At 34.1% G+C, this 23,849-nt stretch overlaps 1 protein-coding gene across 1 annotated transcript; it reads left to right on the forward strand.

Moving 5' to 3' along the window:
- The first annotated feature begins 11,352 nt into the window (after positions 1 to 11,352).
- Positions 11,353 to 19,610, forward strand: LOC106120794 (hemicentin-1). The gene is made up of 20 exons (XM_013316225.1): positions 11,353 to 11,719; positions 12,918 to 13,156; positions 13,512 to 13,643; positions 14,050 to 14,139; positions 14,279 to 14,407; positions 14,756 to 14,921; positions 15,118 to 15,296; positions 15,381 to 15,462; positions 15,570 to 15,733; positions 16,023 to 16,164; positions 16,520 to 16,592; positions 16,682 to 16,878; positions 17,061 to 17,232; positions 17,364 to 17,458; positions 17,534 to 17,677; positions 17,792 to 17,929; positions 18,167 to 18,279; positions 18,435 to 18,665; positions 18,929 to 19,076; positions 19,326 to 19,610. Exons 1-20 carry the CDS (start codon positions 11,491 to 11,493, stop codon positions 19,580 to 19,582), a joined length of 3,120 nt encoding a protein of 1,039 aa, XP_013171679.1. The 5' UTR covers positions 11,353 to 11,490; the 3' UTR covers positions 19,583 to 19,610.
- The last annotated feature ends 4,239 nt before the right edge of the window (positions 19,611 to 23,849 follow it).

Below are 23,849 nucleotides of genomic sequence, written 5' to 3' on the forward strand. Positions count from 1 at the left end.
TTATAATAAAATAAGCCATGTGAGGATTTATGTCTTTTAGGCGGCTGGAAGATTCCTGAAATTTTAATATTTGATCCTCTACAATTTTGGGGAAAGCTGCTTCCAGCACCGAGGCCCCTAGTAGACGGAGCGATTGGTCGTTAATAATTTTAATATTAGGAGCCAAAACATTAAATTTAGAATTTAGTTCATGGCGAGACTCTGCCGGTAGCCTTTCGCTGAAATACAACTCGCATTTAGAAAAATTTAACTGTAAGCCAATATCACTAAACGATTTTGTGATTTTTTCTAAATCTGATAAAACAGAAGTAGCGTCTCCGCCCAAGGTCCCGTCGTCTAAATACCATATATTGAATTTTGAAGACAAATTTTTGATGTGGGGGTGTATTGCCAGACTGAATATTGCCGGTCCGAGAGGGTCGCCTTGCTGACAGCCAACAGCGGATTGTATCACTTGACCATTATAAGCGAGGCTGGTTGATCCGCTGTAGCATTGCCAGAGGTAAGCAAAGGTGTGTGGTATATGGTTCTTTGCCTGGGTCAGCAAAACGCCCCTGTCCAATGAGTTGAATGCATTCTTTACATCTACCTTTAGCAACACCTCGCTTAAGCCGTGCTTGAGAAAGGTGCGCGCAGCGTGAACAGCCACCTCGCACCCTCCCTTGGTTCCAAAACCTAGTTGCGTCGGCTGAAAATCCCGCTGCAAATCCAGCAGGATGTGCCTGCAGCAGATTTTGGAGGCCACACGACGAATTGCATTGCCTACGGCAATTGGACGGATGCCACCATCCATTTTCCGAAGCGCGCAAAGGTTGGCTCCATATAACACATCAATTATGTCATTGCATACCTTCCCAGAGAACATAAGGTTCACGAGGCTGGTCAAATCCTCCAGAAGTGCAGTGCCGACGTCACCAACAACACCACAAATCAAATCTTTAAGGTGTTGTGGTGACATACCGTCTAATCCGCCGGCAGAGCCCCTCCTGAAAGTCATAATCGCGGTTCGTACATCCCCTGGTGTAGCCTCGAGGGTACGCTCAGAAGGCTCGGGGGCATCCGGCAAGTGAGTTGTTGCTAAAGGTTGCGGATGTTTAGACAACAAGGCAGCGTAGGTCTCTGGTGAGTTGGGAGCAACGACGTCACTAGTAAATAAAAGGTCGGCAGCACCTTTAATGTCTCCCTCATCAAATTTTGATTCAATTCTTTTTGTAATTTTGTATGATATTTGTTTTTCCTGAATATTGTCTAAAGTAGGCCTAAAGTTAGGGGAACAGTTGTTTTTTATTTTTTGTGCAAGGGAACTTCCATGTTTGTCTTGGCTAACATGTAGCGTTTTATACGCGAATGTCAGGAAATTCTCCCAGCTATGTTTATCGTTCTTGTCGATGACATCTCTGACGCAGGAAGACAAAGAGGTCGCCACACACCGTCTAGCCCCGCGAGGGATTCTTTTTACCAAGGGGAGGCTTCTCCTTAAGTTATTTAATTTTTGCCATAAGGGACCCTCGGTGGTGGGTTCATTGCCATTTATATTATGCAAATTCTCATTGCTACTTACATACGGTTGCCGGCCCTTATGGCATCTACTTTGGTGTATATGCAAACCTCTTTGTCCCTTGAAAAAACGCGGCTGGGAGCATTCATTGCATTGCACGAGTTCCTGTGACGCGGTTGCACCGGACTGACTTGCGGATGTAGCCTGCTCAGGGGGCGGGAGATTTAAGGTTAGCATATAGTAATACGACTTAAAAAGGTAAATGTTAAATATAAATAGTAAATGACATTGGTAAGGCTAATTACACGATACAGAATCGCGACATAAAATCGGATATTCATGCTTCATTTATTATCGGCATACCGGAGAATGTGTTTGAGCAGTATATATATAGTTATATATAGTTGGATCCAGTATTTATTTGTTCAGTCATATTGAAATATATTTTACCTAAATATAACTATTTATTGTAAATAGTAAATAATTGAAATTAATATTTAATACTTTTTAAATTATTGAAATAATAATTGTAACAAAGTTAATAATCGTTTCTATTTATAATATATGTGCACTGTCATTAAATAATTTATATATTAATGTATTATTTTATTAAATAAATAATTAATAACATAATTTTTTATTTCCATATTTAAATTAATAAGAACAAATAATTGTAAAACATATACTACATTTTTACATACTAAGTAATCTAAGTAGTAGTTACTTTAATTATAATTAATTCATTTATCTTACTAATATTATGAATACGAATGTTTATATGCCGGGATGGATGGATGTTTGTTAGAACATATCTTCAAAACTGCTGCATTGATCTCCCTGAAATTAGACAAAGACGTAGAACTTAGTTTGGAACACATAAGCTACTAATTAAATTTTTTCTAACGCGGACGGAGTCTAGTGCGACAGATAGCTTAATATTATATTAGGGGTTTCAGTACATATATCATTCACGTCGAATTCAAGACATCGTCTCACGTCAATGCTATTGACGTCACATATTTGTTAACGGTTAAGTTAATTAACATCTTTGTTACAAAAGCATCAATTAATTTATTATACTTACGATTAAATAATTCCTGTCGTAATTAATCAATTGCTTTATATTACGTACACTTGATTAATTTTATTCAGTCTTAATTAATGTTCTTTATTGTTGAAACACATGTCTTAATTAATGAAGATGTCACGACTGAGAATTATCATGTGATGTCAAGGTCAAGGTTCTATAATTTTTAACAAACTATCTTTCTGACATGGTCGTTGGCTTGACACGATTTATTATCTGTAAAAATAATTGTTTATAAAGTTTTAACACTTAACAGTTTAGAGCCGAGTTACAATTACGCGGAAACAATGAAGACGACGGTTTTTCGATAAAATAGTTTTAAGCTATACAATTTCACAATTTCAACAAAAATTACAATATTCTCTAGGAAAATATGAAATCTTTAATATGGTCCGGGTAGAATAAATAACCTTTTCATTCCAATATTTAGGCGATGATGAACTTTTTATGAAGAGGTTATAAAAAGGATAGACTCTGATCAACGTATACAAGTGTCCCGAGGACCTTTAATAATTGTTATTATGTTCCTAAAATGTAAATCTTGAAACAACTGCGCTGTCTTTTAGCTAGTGCTTTAGTTATAGTACATATTATATACCTAAATTACAATATGTCGCATGTAAATTGGCAAGCAACGAACTCCATTAATTGTGCGAGCAAGACAGATGACAGCGGTCGGTGTCAACTCTCCGGCGACCAGTGCACGAAGAGCCTTCATAAATTATCCTTTGTCATTTTTATGACAATTACTCGGGTATATAAAATTGTTATACTATTAATTAACACTCAGGATAAGGGCTAAAATACACGAACACGTTCAAACAAACGGCGTGCATCCTATTAATTATTTCTTGAAGCTATCCGTCTGCGGTGGCCACAATGCTATTATATACTCGTATATGATTGGCAGATGTATCATGGAATTCAAAATGTTGTATATAAAAATAAAAACGGGTTGGGTTAAATACATAATACATAAATCATTAGCAGTTTTGACATTGGTAATCGGTTTTATTAATTAAAAATACCAGAAAAAACGAAGTAATCGGGAAGGTAAGGAACAGAAATAACCTTAAAATATAAGAAAAGCTCCTTAAAGAAAACACACATTTAAATGTATATATTAAATAAAACCACAAATTCAGCAAGAACATTACATATGATGTGTTCTCATCAGCAGTGCGACGTGGGACAACGGCACAGACAATTCATTATAATAATATTGCTATTTATCTTTGAGAGCTTGTCGTTAATCAAATAAAAAGTAAACGCTGTGCACCGAACATTATGCTAGTTTCACACGAGGGAAGAACAGTAGACTGGGCAGTAATGTAAGTAAATGTCAACTGTCATAATACTACGGCTCTTGGAAGACAAAATTTAATTCGATTAGTAAAAAACAAATAATGTAACACGAATACGATTCTACTAGCGTTGTCTCAAAATGTTACAATGTCTATGGGCTCTACCTCGGCGTTAAGCGTTCAAATAATCGCACTACCACACTGTACAACAGTTTTACCTTTGTGTGAAGCTAGCACAAGCGCGTGTAATTCCCTGAGCACAGTTTATTTCGTGCGGAATGTTCGTACTACACTGGGAACTACTGTTTTTGACAAACTTTTCCACTAGCGACTGTAATCCACTTAATATTATGAGGACTGATGCATTTACAATTTTCCAAAGAGTGAACAATTATTTGCAAATGCCATTGTTTAATATTTTTATACAACATATTTCTGTTGAGTGTAGAAACACATGGTAACTATAGTCTTGTAAAACTGATATACAAATAAATGCAATGTGGTTACCTTATATTTTTAGCACCTGGCAAGATTAAGAGCAAGTTCCTTCGCAGAAAAACTAAATTTTATTAAGAATTGTAGCTGATAATAGTGAAAAACAGAAAAGTGTATTCTCAAGTTTCTCTTGTAGTCTTATTTTTATAAGTAAAAACACGTTACAACTATATTGCAAATCTGTCCTACAATGGACGTGGATGGTTACCTTTGTACAACGATTACTATGTTAAGAACTACTATAGATACATTTTACAAAACAACTATAGATTAACTAGGTTAACTATTAATTATTATATGCAAATAGCGCTCTAGAGAATATAAATCTACTTGAACGCTTAAGAAAATGCCAAGTTAAATACTACTTTCCATTAATACAAGAATTTTGTACAACAAAAGATAAATACAAAATTTAATCAAATGTTACAATTAATAACGAAGTAAAGACAAATATCTATATTTTGTATGTAATGAGAATTGGCATATTCGAACAATACAGTTTGTAACTTAGTAACTGTTAGGTATTATAACAATGTGTCTAGGATAGTCTATATATGTAGAGGCGTACACAGCATGTTCACTGTTCCGCATGACACGCTGCGGGATAATAGAACAGCCTGTGTAACGTGTAACACTGCCGTCTTTATAGTAGCCCGCTATAGTTTATTATATGCAAAGTGAATTTACAACATACGTATGTATTTTATTATGTACCAAAGTTATTTAGGATGTAAATAAATTGGTTTTTATATAAAAATGAATTTACTCGACTCGTACAAATGACATCTTCCTTCTCAAAATCACAGTCCTAAAGATCCAAACGGGACCACCTTAAAACATGCTTAAATAGCCGGGAAATTCATTACCCTTCCGGCAGTCGGGTAAAGTGATCAAAAAGAAAGTTATAGTACATTTGATATTGCAGATAGAAAGGAAATGAAAATGAGTTCCTTTGAGTTTAGCGATTGTCAAAATGTGAAGTTCTCAAGCGAACAGAACTCGCTCAAAGATGTGAATACAAAAGTTATGTCATAAATTCTCTCACATTTGTATGTGAATGATCACTAATCTCGCGACATAAGTTAGCACATGAAATAGATCAAGTTGTTGCTTAAGAAAGAATCCGTGTCTCTCCTTTTTGTGTTTCTTTTTTTGAATATTATATAATTACAATTGCTCCTTAATTATTTGATTTTAATGACAATTTAGGAATATAAACTTAGTTACTGTAGTTTTTTTTATGAAATATGACTTTATCTTAAGGATTATTTAGTTAATAATGAATTACTTTAAGATCCAGTTGTCGTTGGAGATTTTCAAAGTGAACAAAAGTTAATAATGCACACATTTTATCCAGTTTTTCAATCTTTAAAAGTTAAAATACTGTAATTATGTACTTCAGTATATTAATTTAACAAATCATTATTATGATTTTACTCCAAAAGTAAAAGAAGCTAATAGTGTTTGAAATAGAATGAAGTAACGAAGCCGCTCGCTGTAACATAACCGATGACATGTCAAAGATAATTAATGTCCTTACAATGAACATTCCATCAAAATTAATTGTATATAATTAATATGTCTGTACAGTCTCTCAGAGTACAATGATCTTGTACAATTGTCGTAGACGCTGTTATCTCAAATATAAGTTGTTACAGCCTCTCCTCGTCTCTCTCATCGTAGGCAATTTCAACAAAATTAGTGTCGAATTTTATGAAGAGTAATAACTTTGTAATCAAATTAGATTTAACAAGAGAGCACAATTAAAAGAAGAAAGAACTTAAAATTATTTCAAAATTTAGTAAAATGAATTCAAAATTATTAGGTTTTCATTAAGATTTTTTCTAGATAGTTAATTGTTGATTAAAAAACCTTTATTAGTCCGGTAAACTAACGTAATCAAATAATCGACAACTTATATAGAGAATTCTCGTTTTCGACGTAAATTAAATCGTTACTAGGAATCATTTAATAATGTAAATATCGGAATAGTGTATGGTTACTAATGGCAACTTATGTTATTTAATATTTCAACAAATTTCTACGTATGTCGGAGAGAGATCTCGGAATTCCATTCGAGCCACATTCCTAAGCCCCTGTGAGCATTGCTGATAGAATATATTCTAGTTCATTGAACTGTATCTATTTAAAAGAATTTTCATGTGAACATTTTAGTTTTTTTTTTAGTATTTCTTGCAAACGTTCTTCAAGATATAACTTTGAAATATTCTGTTCAAATTTATGTTATAAAGTACAGAATGTTCAGTGGAATTTATAAGTATGAGAGAAACAGCGTATCTACTTAGTACAACAGCTATCTAAATATCAAACTCAGCTGTAGGCTACATTAGCAAAATCAGTTTCAGCTTGGGAATTATGACGTCACAAAGTTAGCTAGAAAAGCATATATGAAGCGATTTATGAATAATTCTAAAAAAGTGGGCAAAAGCTACATATTCTTGTTTTCTTTACAGCATAAAAAAATAAATTTTTATGCATTAATTTGTTGGTGTTTTGGTTATTTTATTTTTAAAAATAAAGTGATATTGTATGTATAGTATAGTTATTCTCTTTTCATTATGTTCAGAATACAAATAAGGACAAAACAACGTCAATAAAATGTTAAACTTTGTGAGTGGCGCAGCGCGGTGTCGTATCTACTTACGATATTAAGAAAGTTCCTAAAGAAAGCTATTTTGTGGCGCCAAAACTTATTTAAATCAAGCTTTAACAAACTTTATTTAAACTGACTTTGTATAAAATCAACATCAAATATGTTGTACAGATATTTTATAACAATTGTTTACGTCAAAAACTTAATTGAGGTTTTTGGTTTAGTTATTTACCTCATTTTTAATGACACGGCAGATGTTATGAAAAGGGCATAGGAGAAAGACAGGTAGAATTTTATTCTACTTTATTCACTTTCTAGGCTATAAGGATGAGTGCACACAGCAAACGCGTAAAGTGCATAATGCACATTATTCCGTAGCTGTATATTTTGTAAAATATGTGTGTGCAAACCTTAAAATGGCAATAATGTAATGCAGTTTAGTGGCGGCTGTGTACAGTGTACACGCGCGCCGGGTGACCGCGACACATCTATTTGTGTCTATAGGAATTGCAGGCATCGTGGTATTTGGAAGTATTTGATATACTCATTTTATATGTTTCAATTTCTATATTATTATTTCATTCTATTCTTCTTGTCAGACAGTATATGTATTACAACGAAATATCGTAAAAAATCAAGGCGTATATTTACAAATTTTATATGTGTTGTTCAGTGATTAGCGTCTATCGCCAGATATTATGGTTTTTAATTGTATTCAGTCGCAACTAGGACAGTAAATTTAAATATGTATCGAACCTCCTGTTAGCATTTTTCAACTCTGGAGACCTCCCGCAACAGCACTCAGGGGAAATCTGACTCAAGATAATGCAAGTATCGCTTCTTGCACTTGTTGTAACATAGTTCTGTCGTCGTCAATTTTATCAAATTTAGACAAAGCATAGACACATGAAATAGTAAAGAAATGTCTGATAATTTATAAAATCACACTGTTCACTGTGAGTGACTTATTAGATTTATTTGTAACTTAGTAATTACCTAGATTTATTTTACAAGAATTACGAAAAACAATTGTGATTTTAATCACGTAAAAGGACACGTTTAAAATGAATTTAATACGAGTATTTGCATAGTAACAAAGAGGACGTTGTGTCGCAAGGGATGGCTGGATGTGTTTTGGGAACCCTTCTCAGTTGTTTATAATACCCGAGTTAAGACGGCAAGAGGTTTGAGGATGACCGCGGAATACACGGACATTTTATAGCTGCTTAATAATTGGCACACAGTAAATTACAGAAAATAATAACTGAATGATTTAATTAATCATAAGTATTTAAAAGTAAAAGTGTTATTGAACTTGAGTTAGGAAAATTAATATCTTAATTCTGTAGGTGGCGATGCGAGCGTTTCATTTCACTAATGAACAAAACGCCATCTGACGGATCAATTGCTACAACACATTTTTAGAGTTAACAATAAGCCATGATAAAATTAGAAATATTTATCTTCATTTGTTTCAATTGTTTGAAAGTTCGTTTGCTTCTTTTTCATTGTTATTTTCTCCCTACCATTCTATGTAAGAACGCACCAGATTTTTGTCTTCCCCATCTCTCTATCTCCCGTCATTTTAGTCGTCCCTCTCTTCTTCAATGTCACCTTTCCTGCGATCTATCCTTCTCTTCCTAGATCTACCCCACTGTTGAACCCTCTTATTCCCTCCTCGTGCTCATTTTACTTTCTCCGTTACATCTCGTCTGCAATCTTTTATTACAAAAGTTTATTTTTGAATGCTAACTAATTTATCAAATCAAAAATGTTTGATGTGTTTCATGTGTCAATCAGATTTCCTTTGAGTAAGGAATTGAATAGAAATATCGTATAAAAGTTTCTTTCAACAATTTCTTAAGGTTTTAAATAAAAAGTTAGGTAAAAGATTGTAGCTTATTACTTTTCTTCGCCTTTCAAACGTCACGTTGCAAAATCATTTATTTCAATCACGGCTTTAAAAGTTCTGATTATTATATGATATTGATAAATATCCACACTATTACATACTCAAATATAAGAAGTGAATATTTTTTTTTAATTATTTTTTAAGCCGCAAAATCATAGCAAAGGGAAATTATTTAATTCGATGAAATTTCAGACTCGAGTTTTGATGTTTCTAAGTTTCAACCTTATACATTTAATTTCGATAGGCGTTATCGAGCAACGATATATTTTTAAACCATCTAAGCTATATTGATGCTTTTCCTAACATAAAAATAGTGGGTGTTATGCAAGCCTGGTAATAAATTTAAGCCGTCACATGGACTTTGTCACAAGAGCGGCGCTGACCAAACTTATTCTGTCATTAATACGCTCGCTCGCTCAATTTAAAGTTCTTTTTAATATGTAAATATAAAGTTTTAAGAAAAAGTAAACAACAACATAACATAAACAGTATAAAAATGCAAAAGTCAATGTATATTAAGGGACTTTTTCTGTAATGTGATTTTTGTAATTAAATTACAATTCACATTTTTTGATTATTTAATTTATATTGTATTTTGAATAAGACGAATATTTAGAGATTAAGAACTCGTTTAATAGGATCTTCAAAGAAGCTATTGAGAGCGGCAATCTCGCTGAAATAGTTTGAAAGTACTACTTAGACTTAATGCCTTTAAGGATATCGTTTAGAAAGAAAATGAGTTTAATAAAATGCAAATCTTCCTGTCAGTAGCTGCCGTCGTATCAAAGAATACAACACAATAAAAACAAGTGGTTACAATTAATTTTTTAGGCAGCTTCTACAGCGTTATATATAAGATAGATTTAAATGAAAGTAAATTTTATGGGTATTGCTGTTGTGTGGGATCATCGTATAAGAAACTCACAAACATTTAGTTAGTAATAATAAGTAATTATAGTAGTAAATAAATTAAGAAGAGTATAAATTAACAAACATGACATACTCCGAACCGCCAATCAGAATTGGAAGGGTTATATATTATACGACTAATTCGGAGAAAGAGTCGGAAGTGTAAAAGGAGGATGCGCCTTTACACGGTGTGTCCAAAAGTTATTGCAGTGGACAGACGTCCTTTGTAACAATAGATCTAGGAGACTAGGTATCCTCCTCTACATTTACGCTACATATAAAGTAGACATCTCTTTGCAAGATCGAGCCTCACTATTTGCGTGCAGTTGCGCCTCATCAGCAATACTTGATTTTGTCTCTTATCTGTTACGTCTGCTTGACCGGTGGAGTGGCCGTCAAGTAGTATAATTCCAGGAATAATACCTATAATGGTTTTCTACATAAGTTTATATGTTAATGTGATGATTACATGATGTAAGATAGATTGTTACATAGTGTATTATGTATTCAAGTTACAATGTCTCGTTTTCAGTTTCCAATAGACATGCAAATAAGGGGAGTGATTGGACGCGTAACCACGCGTGGTTTAATGCGCCTGCCTACCTTACCTTCGCATAAATTTTGTTTTTAATACAACGGCTGTAGTCTATAGTGTTGTATGCTTAGTGTGTCGTAAATATTTGGTCTTTTGTCTTAAAATTGTATAACATTTTATTCACAGATTAGTTTATTACTATAAGTTAGTTAAAAAAAAATAAAGATAAAATTCTGATCGAAATGTGCATTTGTAACTTTAAGATTGTTTGTTTTCAGACGTAACAAGAGCTTAAGTTCGTTATGACAAAAGTGGTTAAGTATATTGTTGGCAACACATTTGTTTATATCTTGTATAAACTATTATATAAGTTTCCAGTGGTTCTACATGATGTTTGTTGCTGCGACAGTTGTGAATTAGATATCCCTGCGTAGTCACAATATCGATAAGATTCTATTCTGGAAAAATAAGTTATATCGTATGTCAATTTATTATTAAATGATACCATGTTGCAGTTAAAGTGATTATTTTGTCTTTATTTAATGTTTCCCGAACACTATTAACAATGAACCTATATGAAAAACATTTTATTTGAAAAGTTTAAAAAAGGTTTTGTAGTATTTAAATGTAAGGGTTTTTTCTTGTAATATGTGTTTAAACGCCATGACCTTTTATTTGAATTTAATAAAAATAGTTTCTGCGATAATCATGAAGCTTTTATACAATCAGGAGATTTTTTCTTACTTTCTTATCGAACGATATATGATGAATAATGTTTCGTCAATTTGATTAAATATTCATGTAATTCTTTCACTTCACCGTTATAAATATATTTTCTTATAACTTTACTATCTCATAAAACTGAATAGTATAAAAAGCTGCCAACTTTATTAAAAATTGTGAGATCACACGGAGAACCTAATCGATTCTAGAGGTCAAGTTCAAATGGTTTAATCTTTATGAATAATATTTAATTTTAATTTTTTTTTCATTGGGTGAGCTCGCCTCGGCGTGCCGGTTGCACTGCCGCGCACCCAGATATTTGCAGACGTTGTTGATAAGAAATCTTTGTAAAATTGTACATCTTAAATATAACTCAGTGTACTGTCGACCTCGTACACAATCGATCGTGGAAAATGTTTATAAAAACGTATATTTTGCTTATATTTAGTGTCAATAATGTTATTGTACGCGGCCAGTCAGCGGATCAGAAGAGCAGATTTGCCTTCGTCATAGACGACACATACTCCATGTCGAGAGATATCGAAGAAGTCAAAAGTAAAACTAAACTCATTTTCGACACAGTCCGGACATCCGCAGAGTCGCACATTGAAAATTTTATTTTGGTAACATTTAACGATCCTGGTGAGTTAAAATTAAATTAATTTATATTTCAATGTAACAGTAATCAGCTGCTAAGAGCAAGTGTACAGGGGGAAATTAACTCTCTGCACGATTAACTAGAGGGTATTGTTTTTCAAGGACATAATTTTGGTGGTACACCGTTTTTTTTTTATAATATAAGTTAGTAAACGAGGAAACGGCCACCCGGATTGCCGAAATAACGATGCGACTGTTACCTAAACACATCAAGGCACATTAATATTTCAAGGCATCTGCGGTTCTTCTGGTATTTCTGATGTACATGGGCGTCGATGAACACCTCGGTGTTCCCGCTGCTCGTTTGCCCACTTCTCTTATAAAAAAGGCGTATAAGTATTAGTTGTAATCATTGTCATTGTCGTTACAGGTTGTATACCGACAACGTACGTGACTGTACAATCATGGTTATTTTATAGGAATATATATTTATATATATTTACTGTAATTTTGTCATTGCAAATAAAAAAATGATAAGATAAAAATATTAAGATGCCATAAAATAAAATGAATAAATGCGAAATATGTAATAATTTGTATCCGCATCAGCTATCTCTTCCTAAAATATATGTATCAAACAAAAAACCCACAAACAGGTCACGATCTTTGGTCGACACAAGTTGATATGCATTATTGTCAACAATGCGATATGAAACGATATCAGGTGAAATGCGGCATAAGGTCATGTTTCTGAGTGAAATATCAATCTTTGCAAGTAACATAATATTCGCAGTGCGATTATCATGAACAAGTGCTATTTGCAAGTAAACAGTGGTAGAGTTTATTCACTAACGGGCTGGCTCGACCGGTGCAATACCTCAACCACACAAAAGACAGCCGTGAAGTGGAAGTCATTTCTCGTTTTGTCTGATTAGTGTGCGTGCCGTAGGAAAGGATGAAAAGGGGAATTGGATATAGGGGAGGGAAAGTATAGTTAGGGGAAATAGTCTCTTTTTGTGAATCTGGTTCTCTGTAACTTAAAGGTAGGCAACGCATATGTGAATTTGGATGTCTATAAGCAGCATTCACTTTAAACGGTAAAAATCTTTATGAATGTTGTTATATATTATAAAGTAGTAGTGTCATAGCTGAGGACGACAGTGAATCAATGATTGTTGCGATTTTAGGTGTAGGCCTTTTCCAGATAAGATCTTTTTTCATCTATCTCTATATTCGGTTGTAGGTTTTCAGCCTGCTCTGGTAACCAATAGTGAAAGCGTATTCAAGAAGGCGCTAGATGCAATCGTGGTGCACAGCGGCCCTGATAATTTAGAATGCCCAGAGATGTCGATGCATGGCCTGGCCGAGGCTCTGGCGCACACGCTGCCAGGTTCCTATATCTACGTGTTCACTGACGCTGCGGCCAAAGACTACGCTGATGGTCCAAAGATTAAGAAATTGGCACAGAAGCAAGGGACACAGGTCAGTTGTTTCTAATTTTCTCTTCGGAGTATTTTTGCGAAATCGCGATTAACGAATAATTGAAGATGGTAAGAATAAAACCGCATGTACGAAATTAGCGACGAAAGCGGCGGAGTGACGGTGGAGCAGGATAATGAAAAAAAGAAATAACTACTTTGCTCCCGCTTATTTCTTCTGCGTGCTATATTGTGCTATACTTTTATTACATCGTCCCCCGCCACACCTCGCGTCACCCCGCTCGTCACGAATTTCATAACCGCCGCCTATCATTTTTTGTTAGTTTAGGGAACAGTACTGGAATCTAAAAGTTCTATAAAATAACATGTTTTAAAAGTGTATTATTATTTTTTGCCAGATTTCGTTCATCTTAACACCTCCTACGTGCGGGGCTTTTTATGAAAATGATCCTAATTACAAAGTGTATAAAGACCTGGCTGCTGCCACTTCGGGGCAAATACTTCATGTTGCAAGGGGCGAAGTTGGACAGGTAACACCTTTAGCATCAATGATTAGTATAAAGGCTAAGTAATTGTTAAATAAATTATCATTAATTAATTAAATAAATTAAGGTACTTGTCACTTCGTTATTATATATATATATATATATATATGTCTAAATATATAATAAAGAAGTGACAAGTACCTTAATATAAAGTACATTACATTCTTATATTAGAATTTGTATCGAATCTAGCAGCGTTGTATGCGTGCGCGTCTTTATAAATCTATCGACCAAAACCTGTTTTATGTTTCTGTTTTATTAAATATTTTATTATAAATATTTTAGTGATATTAAGAGCAATTACATTAAAAACCACTAAAAGACGCATAGTAATTAATAATGAGATTTGAATGATGGATGTGGCTTAAAGCGTTACATTTCAATCATTCAGGTACTAGATTTCGTAGGGCGATCTCTGGACAAAAGACGAGCCGTTATAGGTAGAGCGGAATTACCACCAGGCTACAATAACAACATCACTGTAAGTTTGTCCTATTTATATTCATTACATTCTATTTAGCTTAAATTTTACGTTTGTTATTGGAAGTTTGTCAATATATTGTTACGTATATTTTCAGTAAATTATGCAGTGTATAATTTTAGTAAGCTTAAATGTTTAGATTTCAGGTGACAAAGAACTTGGTGACGTACAGTTTTCCGTGACGGGTTTGAGGCCAAAATTAAAAATAACGAAACCAGACGGAAATGAAGCTAATACAACTGACATATTCAAAAATGATAAAACTCTGGTAGGTTAGCTTTATATTGCCTTGCATTGGGTAAAAAGCTCCAAATAACGGGCAAGTACTGCTCCACATAATGAACCTTACAAATAATAATCTAGGGAAGGTCAATGCGGCTCGCGTGGCGTGGGATTGATCACTGTAGCGATGGGAGAATCCTTGTTCCAAGCTTCTATAAGCATTCTGTAAATGAAATTGACATTGCCTGATCCAGACATTAGCATTTTTATTATCAATAACGAAAGATAAACGTGATTTTCATAGATCCAAAGTTATAGATCGTGTCATATCAACTTATAAAATTAGGACTGATATAATATTTATACCTTTTTATGTATCTATAACTTTTCGCAGGTCGTGGGAGTTGATGGTCTTGAGTCAGGTAATCATACAGCCAATGTGGGCAGTGAGACTGACACGAGCGTTGTTATAACCGGAGTCACCAATGTTAACTTCCAACATGGTTTCTCGGAATTCAAACCGAGATCAATAAATACAACAATAACCAGACCCATTCTAGGTAATTAAAACACTGCAATATTAAGTAAAAAAAAGTATTATTGTCCTCTAAGAAGGAAAAGGAAAGTGCCAAGGATGTACCGCAAGAGTAACTTGTGGCTCAACAACAAGATGTTATCGTGAAGATCCTTTCTAATATTTGATCATACATTCAGAGCTTTTAGTAAGCCTACATTAATGAAACCTACAATTTTCAGGTAAACCATCACACTTAGCAATAGAATTATCAAGTAAAGCCAAGGATTTCAAACTAGATGAAGTAGAATTATTAGATATGAATGATAATGTTATTTCTGTATGGCCGTTAAAAGAACTCACTACGAATTTCTACGTGGCTGAAAAACAAATGCCTCCAACAACCATGTTCAGAGTAGCGGTGGGTAATCAGGACACACTTATTAAAGGTTTCATAATTCAGTAATTTAATTGCAACGTAATGTAAACTAATTTTATATTACAGGTGAAAGGACACAATACAAAGACGAATGAATATATTCGAAGATTATCTGCGACCCCTGTTGAACCACAAACATTAACCACGGGCAAGTATAATATTTAATTAAAGTTTTAAATTTACAAACCAACAGCTTATTTTACTTAATATATATTCAGAGATGTGGTGCTTAATACTATATTTAAACATTTTTAGATGATAAACCGGAGAACCGACGGCCCACCGTTACTTTGGTTGGAGATTCGTCAATAGCAGTGGCTTATGGCGACTCAGTGCAGCTGCAATGTAAAATAAATGCCTATCCTAAACCAAAACTTACGTGGATTGAAGAAATATCTGGATTGACAGTTTCGGAAATGGTGATAACTTTTATAAAATTCTTGTTATGGAGCGTTAACATTTTTCCTAAATTAATTTTTTTATCACAAACATTTGGAGTAATATATTTTAATTTGATTAAAACCTCTACAACTCTAACTATTACTTACAACATAATAAAATTTAATTTATCTGCGAGGTGCAAGTCATTTTTTTGACAACTGCACCACCGCGAATGTAAGCGACTGTACTTAGCAGTAATGGTCTAAATTAAAAACACTGTTGGTAATGTAATACTTTGTGATCAACTTATATATTTATTATCGTTAGATCGTGGAAGAAGATCTGCCATATGGTTACATAAGCATTTTAGACTTGGAGCAAGTAAAGAGCAATACTTCATATCAATGCCGCGCCTTCAACGACTACGGCGACGATACAACTAAAGTCAGTGTTGGTGTTAACAGTAAAGGTATACAATCGTTTGATTTTCTGAAACTGGCATATTTATTATTATTCTTGTAAAAAGTCAAATGGCCTGTCCTTAGCCATATTTCTTAACTGCTACTTAGGGTCCTAGTCTTAGGTTAAGAGCTTCGTCAAAGACCGGCAACTGTTCCTTCGGTGTTGTGGATGTCCAAGAGCGACCTCTTTTCATTAAGTGTCCCGCTGATCTTTTGCCATTCTTATAAAAAAGAAGCATGTCCATAGTTTACAATATTTCATCATGGGTTTTTGAAAAATGTATATTTTTTAAATTTTAGTATTACTGTCATCATCAATGTTCAACTTCATAAAAACTGTTAACATAATTTCATAAATTTTAGTGCCACCGAAAATCAATAATTCTGTAAAGCAAATCAACGTAACAAGGAAAGAAAGCGCTACAATTACGTGCAAGTAAGATGAGTTAAATGCGGGCAACCAGCTCGAGTACCGTGGTATAAGACTGTTTAACTTTATTTAATTATAAATTTTTATTTTGTCAGTGTCACTGAAGGAATACCGAGACCAGAGATCCGATGGAGTTACAAACGTCCTTTGACTCGGGAATTTGTTCTCCTTGATGACGTATCATATGTAATTCAAATAAATAGCACGGATCTACACCAAGCAGGAACATACAAATGCGAGGCGAGCAATTTGTTTGGTCGAGACGAACACGAAATGGAGTTAATAATAAAATGTAAGTATTTTATTTAAAAGTTTTAGCGGCCCTTTATTTTTTTATCAAAACATCGATAATATTACTTTTACTGATACCTTTTATATGATATTTAATTTTTTTATCATTAAGTAAATCGGATTTAAGGTTTCTATATTATCAAAATGGTAATTTCCCAATTTCTACATAACTTTTAATTTTAGATCCACCAACAATAAGAGGTAACACGCAAATCAGGAAAGCTTCGAAAGGTCAACGCGTCTTCCTCACGTGCAATGCGGACGGAGTGCCCAAGCCCGACGTAAGATGGTACTTCAAGGGACATGAAATTGGCAAAACTTCTGGGCTTCGAATTTATACTGGCAATACTTTGAGGTAAGATAAAATGAGCTATTTTTCTACCGTTGCATCCACTCTAGTTGTTTCTCAGAATTTGTTGTACTACTTTCAAAATTATTGGATTATTTTGATGAATCTTTGGAAAGTGTATATATTTACATTTACAGTATGGTGGTTTCGTTCAACGACTCAGGAATTTATACATGTAATGCCGTAAACGAAGTTGGATCTGACACTAAAACAGTGAAAGTCGTAGTAGACGGTAAGAATTATGGAAGAATAATTAATAAACCTGTATAAGGAAAAATAGCTAATAAAAAGGTTATAAAAACCTCAGGTCCGCCATTCATCGAAAAGTCTTCAGTACCCAAGACGACAACGGCTGTGGTCGGCGACTTGGTAATGAACCTGCCGTGCCTTGCCACTGGCAGCCCTCAGCCCATGATCACTTGGGCTAAGGATGGAGTCGAAATTTCTTCAGGTAACAATCAATATATTGTTATAAAAACTTTGAAGACTTATTAAATAGTTCTTGGCTTTATTAATACGTACTATTTGAAACACTTGTCAAGTTTTTTTTAATATATTTTAAAAGGAACCGAGTGGTACAATATAAATAAGGATGGTACTCTGGTCATTAACAACGTGACTGAAACATCTCAGGGCAGATATGTGTGCACAGCTAGAAATTCAAAAGGGACTGATACAGATTACTTCGAAGTTGTTGTTCGACGTAAGTTATTTAACATTTTTTATTGTGTATTATAAGAATAAAAAGGAAAACTTCACAAAAACTTTTAAACACATTATTGTTACTTTCAATTATTATTGCTTTCTTAATAATAACAAAAACAAGGTTTTTAATGTACGCCACTAGTTACATTAATCTGCATTACCAAATTAATATTAAGAAGAGTTAATGGTGTACCGCGAACGTAGGCGACTGTACTTAATCACTGTTTCATAACAGCTTACCCTGACCCAACTGAGAAACGTAATGTTGTCAACCTATTGCTGGGCTCCTCTGCTACCATAGATTGTGACGTTCCACACACCACCAGCGATCGCCTCATTTGGTACAAGGTACTTAGCTGTTATTAATTAAATAAACTCCTATGTGCTCCTATAAGAATGAGGACCGAATCTCATCAGTCCTATTTAAAATGAACAACATGTATTTGATACCCGATAGTTTCGTTTTGTTAAGACATTAGTTTTTATAAGCAAATATGTTTCAGGGTGCTGAAATCGTAGCTACCGGTGAACTACATTTGAAAGACGTTGATATTGATAGTAGCGGGATGTACACTTGCCGCGTTAGTACACTGTCAGGCGCCGCTAGCGCCACCACTGTACTGAACGTCGGCTTCCCGCCAGAGTTCCTCGAGCAAAGCTCCGAACAAACAGAGTTTGTTTTGAACGAGGAGGCGTATTTCTCGTGCCTGGCCGCTGGAGAGCCGAACCCGACGGTGAGTTTAGCATTAATCCCGACACTTACTACTGTGTCTCGTGACCTCCGCGCGGAATTAAAAGACTTAGTGAAGTTATCTAGTCTATGTTTTCTTCCAGACTATGTATCTATACCAAATTTCAGTAAGAACGGTTAAGCCGTTCTAAAAATACTTAATAACAAACATACATCTAAAATTTCGCATTTAAAATATGAGATTATATGATTAGTTTGTCTCAGTTATTTTGTAATCTTAAACTGTATATAATTCAATGATTTCAGGCAAAATGGCTGTATAATGGGAAAGAATTAGATGTAACAGATATGGATTACCGTGTTTACATGACTTTCAATGATCTGGGAAACTATAGATGTACAGTCAGCAACATATATGGTACAATAACGCGAGATTTTCAAATCGTCGATCCAGGTTAGTTGTATTTGAAAACATGATTGAAATCAGTTAAAACCTAAAAGTATATAGGATTGTACTCGAGTTCCTATGTGTCCTAAAGGCAGAGATTTTCAGAAGTGAAGTGGAAGCAATTCCGCGTTTCCTCTGCGCACCTAATTTTAGTTTTCTTTCCCTTCCTATCCATTTCTTATATTAGGTAGTTTAGTTGACGGAGTAGGGGACGCATAAGTATTGGTAATCATTTTATTTATTTAATTTTTACAGGATGCACGTTACTCAATGGGATAAATAATGATAGTCCACAAGTTTCTTTAATAAACTTAAGACTTTTGTCAGATAATATGAGCAGTGTAAAAGTGCCTAAAGGTGAAGGAATGACAATCATCTGTGGTAACGGTTTTGAACAGTATTCCGGTACTGAACTTGAAGCGGTTTGCGTTGAAGCTACCACGCTCCGGATACATGACGTAGAAGTAAATTTCTCTCATGTAAAATGCAAGAAACAAAGGAAACCCAACTAATAATGTGAAATAAAAACGTAAACAAAAACTTGAGTAATTATTATTTAAAACCCTCTCTGTATTTAATAAGATAAGCGCGTATACAGGGGTCACAATTCACATTTATCTATAGAAAGGTAAAAGTTCTTAAAAAGATATTAAAATATAGGTATAGTACTTACATTTATACAGTAACAATTCACTTTTTGCTATTGAATATTACGCTAGGATCAGTTGCTTAATATGAATGATCTATGTTTACTTAACTTCCCCTTATTTTATGTACATTTCCCCGTGTAACATCTCCCCTCAGGCTTTAAAGATATTCTTTGAACATTTCTTAGTAAAGTTTATTTGCATTTAGTTTCTGTTAAAAATAGAGATAGCATAGCAAAATGTTTTTGGACAATGTTTGACAAAATCTCTGTATAAAACATATCGTCATCCCTCTCATTATCTTTGACAAAGGAGAGATAACAATATGTTTTAAACGGGTTTTTCCTCAAACAAACGATTAATGTATTAGTTAAATCAATATTATAATTTATAATTTTATGAGTCTTGCATTGATTTAGTTGTTAAAACCTATATTTGGCAACTATATATATTTACCGTGGGTTTTCGAGACCAAAATCTCTGTATAAAACATATCGTTTTCTCTGTCATTATCGTTCACAACTCGGATATTGGGTACTCAGAAACCCACGGTTAGTCAGCGTATTAAAGTTTTGTGATTTGTGTCAGCTTTTGGCGGCTTAAGATTGCGTGTGATAGCGGAAAGGAGTAACAATGTGTTGACAAATCACGGCTTGTTACTTTACAATGTAGTACCTATTTGAGTGATGTTTTCTTGTAAGAAGTAAATTAACTCCATTCGATTGACGAAAAGTCTTTCCAAACATATTCTCACAAAGCTTTATTTTCAATAGTTACCCTTCTCAGGGGAACCTATTGATGCCGGTCCGCTGTGACTTCTAACATATTCCTGGCTCCGAGCGAGAATAGTTTCATTTTATTTACTCTTTTGGTAAAGTAATATTGAAGTTTTAGGTAATTTCTTAAAGTAAACATTTGAACAATTTGTAAAGAAATTAACAGATTTGTTTTACCATTCGTAAAACGTACTCTCTCAAACTATAGAACTGTCTGTTCGTTTGCGCGTTTACTAAACTCAAAGCGGGTAATTTAATATCCGGCAAGCTATTCGAGCTTTGTTACGCGGACTGTTGGCTTACAGGACGAACTAGCGCTTTTCCCACGGGGGCAGCGGCACACTGACGTAGTCCAGTAAAGCTATTGTTTCGACATATTGAGATAGAAAAATACTGTGTTGATAGTTTGTGTCCTACTGCTCTTTTTCACTGTTCTGCAAGAAAAATGAGTCATATTTTGATTGCCGTTATCATTTTAAAAGGCAATAAATTAGAAAGATAAATTAGGAGCTTATATCAATCTGACACAAGCGTAAAATATGCGTATTGGATGTCGAGGATTTATAAAATATGGCTTTGTAAAGCGTATTTCATTATAAAAATAAAATAATGTCGACTTTAAAACGGTACAATGATGTACATTAAAAAACTTATATTTCCTATCCGTTACTGTAAAATGTCGTTTGAAATTGAAATATCAGAGAGTAAAATCATCGACAAAGTTTTCGAGCAGCGCTCCTAGCGGGCTAAAACACAACTACAAATGACGTTACGAAAATACGTATCATAAATACTCGTAGTAGACCCTCTGCTCTAAAACTTGTTCAGCAAAATACATATGTTTTAAATGAGAGCACTTATTGTGACTAACACCAAACTGGTGTGCGATATTCGATATTAAGTGGGAAGGAAATTTAATTCTTTGTTTATACAATGACTATATTTTTGTGATAAAATGAAGCGACCGCAAACCGAATTCGCATCGGAAGTGGCTCGCGCTCGTCAAATTACGACCTTGACCACAAACAGAACTATACATTTGCGACAACCGCCCACTCTCTCATTTATTGTTTTATTGATTTTTATAGAGATGATGATATTTGCGACAAAGTATTAGTAACTTTATTTATAAATTTTTATGACATTTTTCAGTGTAATTTACGCACGCTGCACAAATCTAATACAAAATTTTGTCAATAACGTACTGAATACTTTGTCGCAAATCATACTAGGGCTTCAGAACAGGGAAATATTTGTAGTCTCTGTATTTTCAATGAAAATAAAATAAATGAAAACATGTAAAAGAGTAAAGACAGTGGAGTCCCACTATCTTAATATTATAAATGCGAATGTTCAGATGGAAGAATGGATGGATAGATGTTTGTTGGAAGGTATCTCAGAACGGCTGTATGGATCTCGATGAAATTTGGCATATATATAGAACGTAGTCTGTAAGAACACATAGGCTGCTAATTCTGTTTTTTTTTAATTTCTTCCACGCGGACGGAGTTGCAGGCAACCGCTAGTTACTAAATAACTTTTAAAAGTAGTGTGATGTAACGCGGAATACATAGCAATTTGTGAGGCGAAGTTTGTTACACCTGTTTGTAAGCGATACATTTGTAAGTAAACATCACTTTATACGTGGGAAAGGATATTATTATGTTGCTGAAGGTAAAGTGGAAACGTCTCGTTATAGGATGAGATGATGTACTCAGCGGTGAGCGGTGTTTCTGTCAAATACATATTTCCCTCATCAATCTTACTACCGATTTAATATTTACAAAATATAAAACAACTTATTTTTAAATATATATATTTAATATACTTTGTAGTTTTCATCCTGCCATCCAGATCTCTAAGCCCCTGCATAGATAAGGAAATGTAAATCTTACAAACTAATGATGTATCATGGCGTCGCGATTATCACGTTTCGCGCGTTCCGTACACACAACGTTGAATCGTCGATTCGAGTCGTCTATTCGGTCGGTACAAGCATGACGATATGCCAACTGTATAGATGAGCTCCACTTGAAAATCATGGCGACTTTTTCGTGACGATCTTGATAAACGGTTGCCAGCGACTGTCTTTGGCGACGATAGAATAATATATCAGCGACGCTTGCCTATGTACGAGGATCTACGAAACTGGACTGCTCGAGTCGCTTAACGATTGTGTTTCAAATATTAATTGCCTTGTGTACGAAGGGCCTAAATGATTTAGAACGAGTGTCAGGTGTGGAGCGAAGTAATAAGCGTTTTTAAATATAAATGAAGTTTAAAAATAATTAAAGTTGTATGATACTGCATATTATCGTACTGATAGCTATCAAATATACTACATACTTAACCGCTGTCGTTTGCGACCCATTAGCAGCTTCCTCGCTAAAAGCAGCGCCTTGCAAAATTATCTCCACGATAATTATCAAGAGTAAGCCTTCATTACACTTTAATTAGTCTAAAGCATGAGAAAATGTATTTATTAATTACGTTAAAGGGCGTTTAAGTGTAGCGAAATATTGGTTGATGAAGATACGTTACGCAATACTAATTAACTTAGTATTTTTATATAATATGTAGGGAAATAAGTCGTCTATTTGAATTACTATAATAACATTTTTTGTAAAAAGTTGAATGTAAACTTGGAAGGTTTTTATGTCTGTTCGCGGTTATAAGCTGTCAAACATATTTCAATGTAACTTCGTACAACTCAAGTTGCCATGTATGACTGTATGTCAGTATTTTATCTAAAGGATGTTCAATTTGTTTAATACTTATTACTTACCGTGTATTTTATGACGTTTTGCAATTAAGTTGACAACATAAGCTGTTATAAATTAAATTCATTAACACGTTTTGTAAATTTGTCGTTTGCGTCGCGTAAATCCATTAGGCTCGACAAATTTCCGCTTCTGTGAATTATTGCGTGTAATCGTTTTAGCGCTTAAGCCTAATGTAATTTATACAGAACAAACTCGCACCTAGTCGTATGGCATTCTTTTTTCTTGGAAGGAACTAGCGATGTTTTGCCAACGTACATTTAGAGTCAAATTGTCTTACTATTTAATTAATAATAAACTATTTAATAAAACTAATTAATTAAACTACCAAAATAATACTATAAACTATATACTAAAACTAAACCAAACTAAAAATAAAACTAAATAATATAAAAAATCGACCCCAAATCGCTGCGGTCGCACGGTAGGGTTCCCAAGAGACTGGCGGCATTTCCCCGTTGATTACGTACACGTACATTTTGATATTAGGAATCGAACTTCCAGCCTTTTGTTTACATTTACTTAACCTGTAACTCTACATCAGTCAATTCAAAAATACTCATTTACATCACAAAG

Source organism: Papilio xuthus, unplaced genomic scaffold, assembly GCF_000836235.2.
Source record: "Papilio xuthus unplaced genomic scaffold, Pxut_1.1 DF826949.1, whole genome shotgun sequence".
NCBI lineage: Eukaryota > Metazoa > Arthropoda > Insecta > Lepidoptera > Papilionidae > Papilio > Papilio xuthus.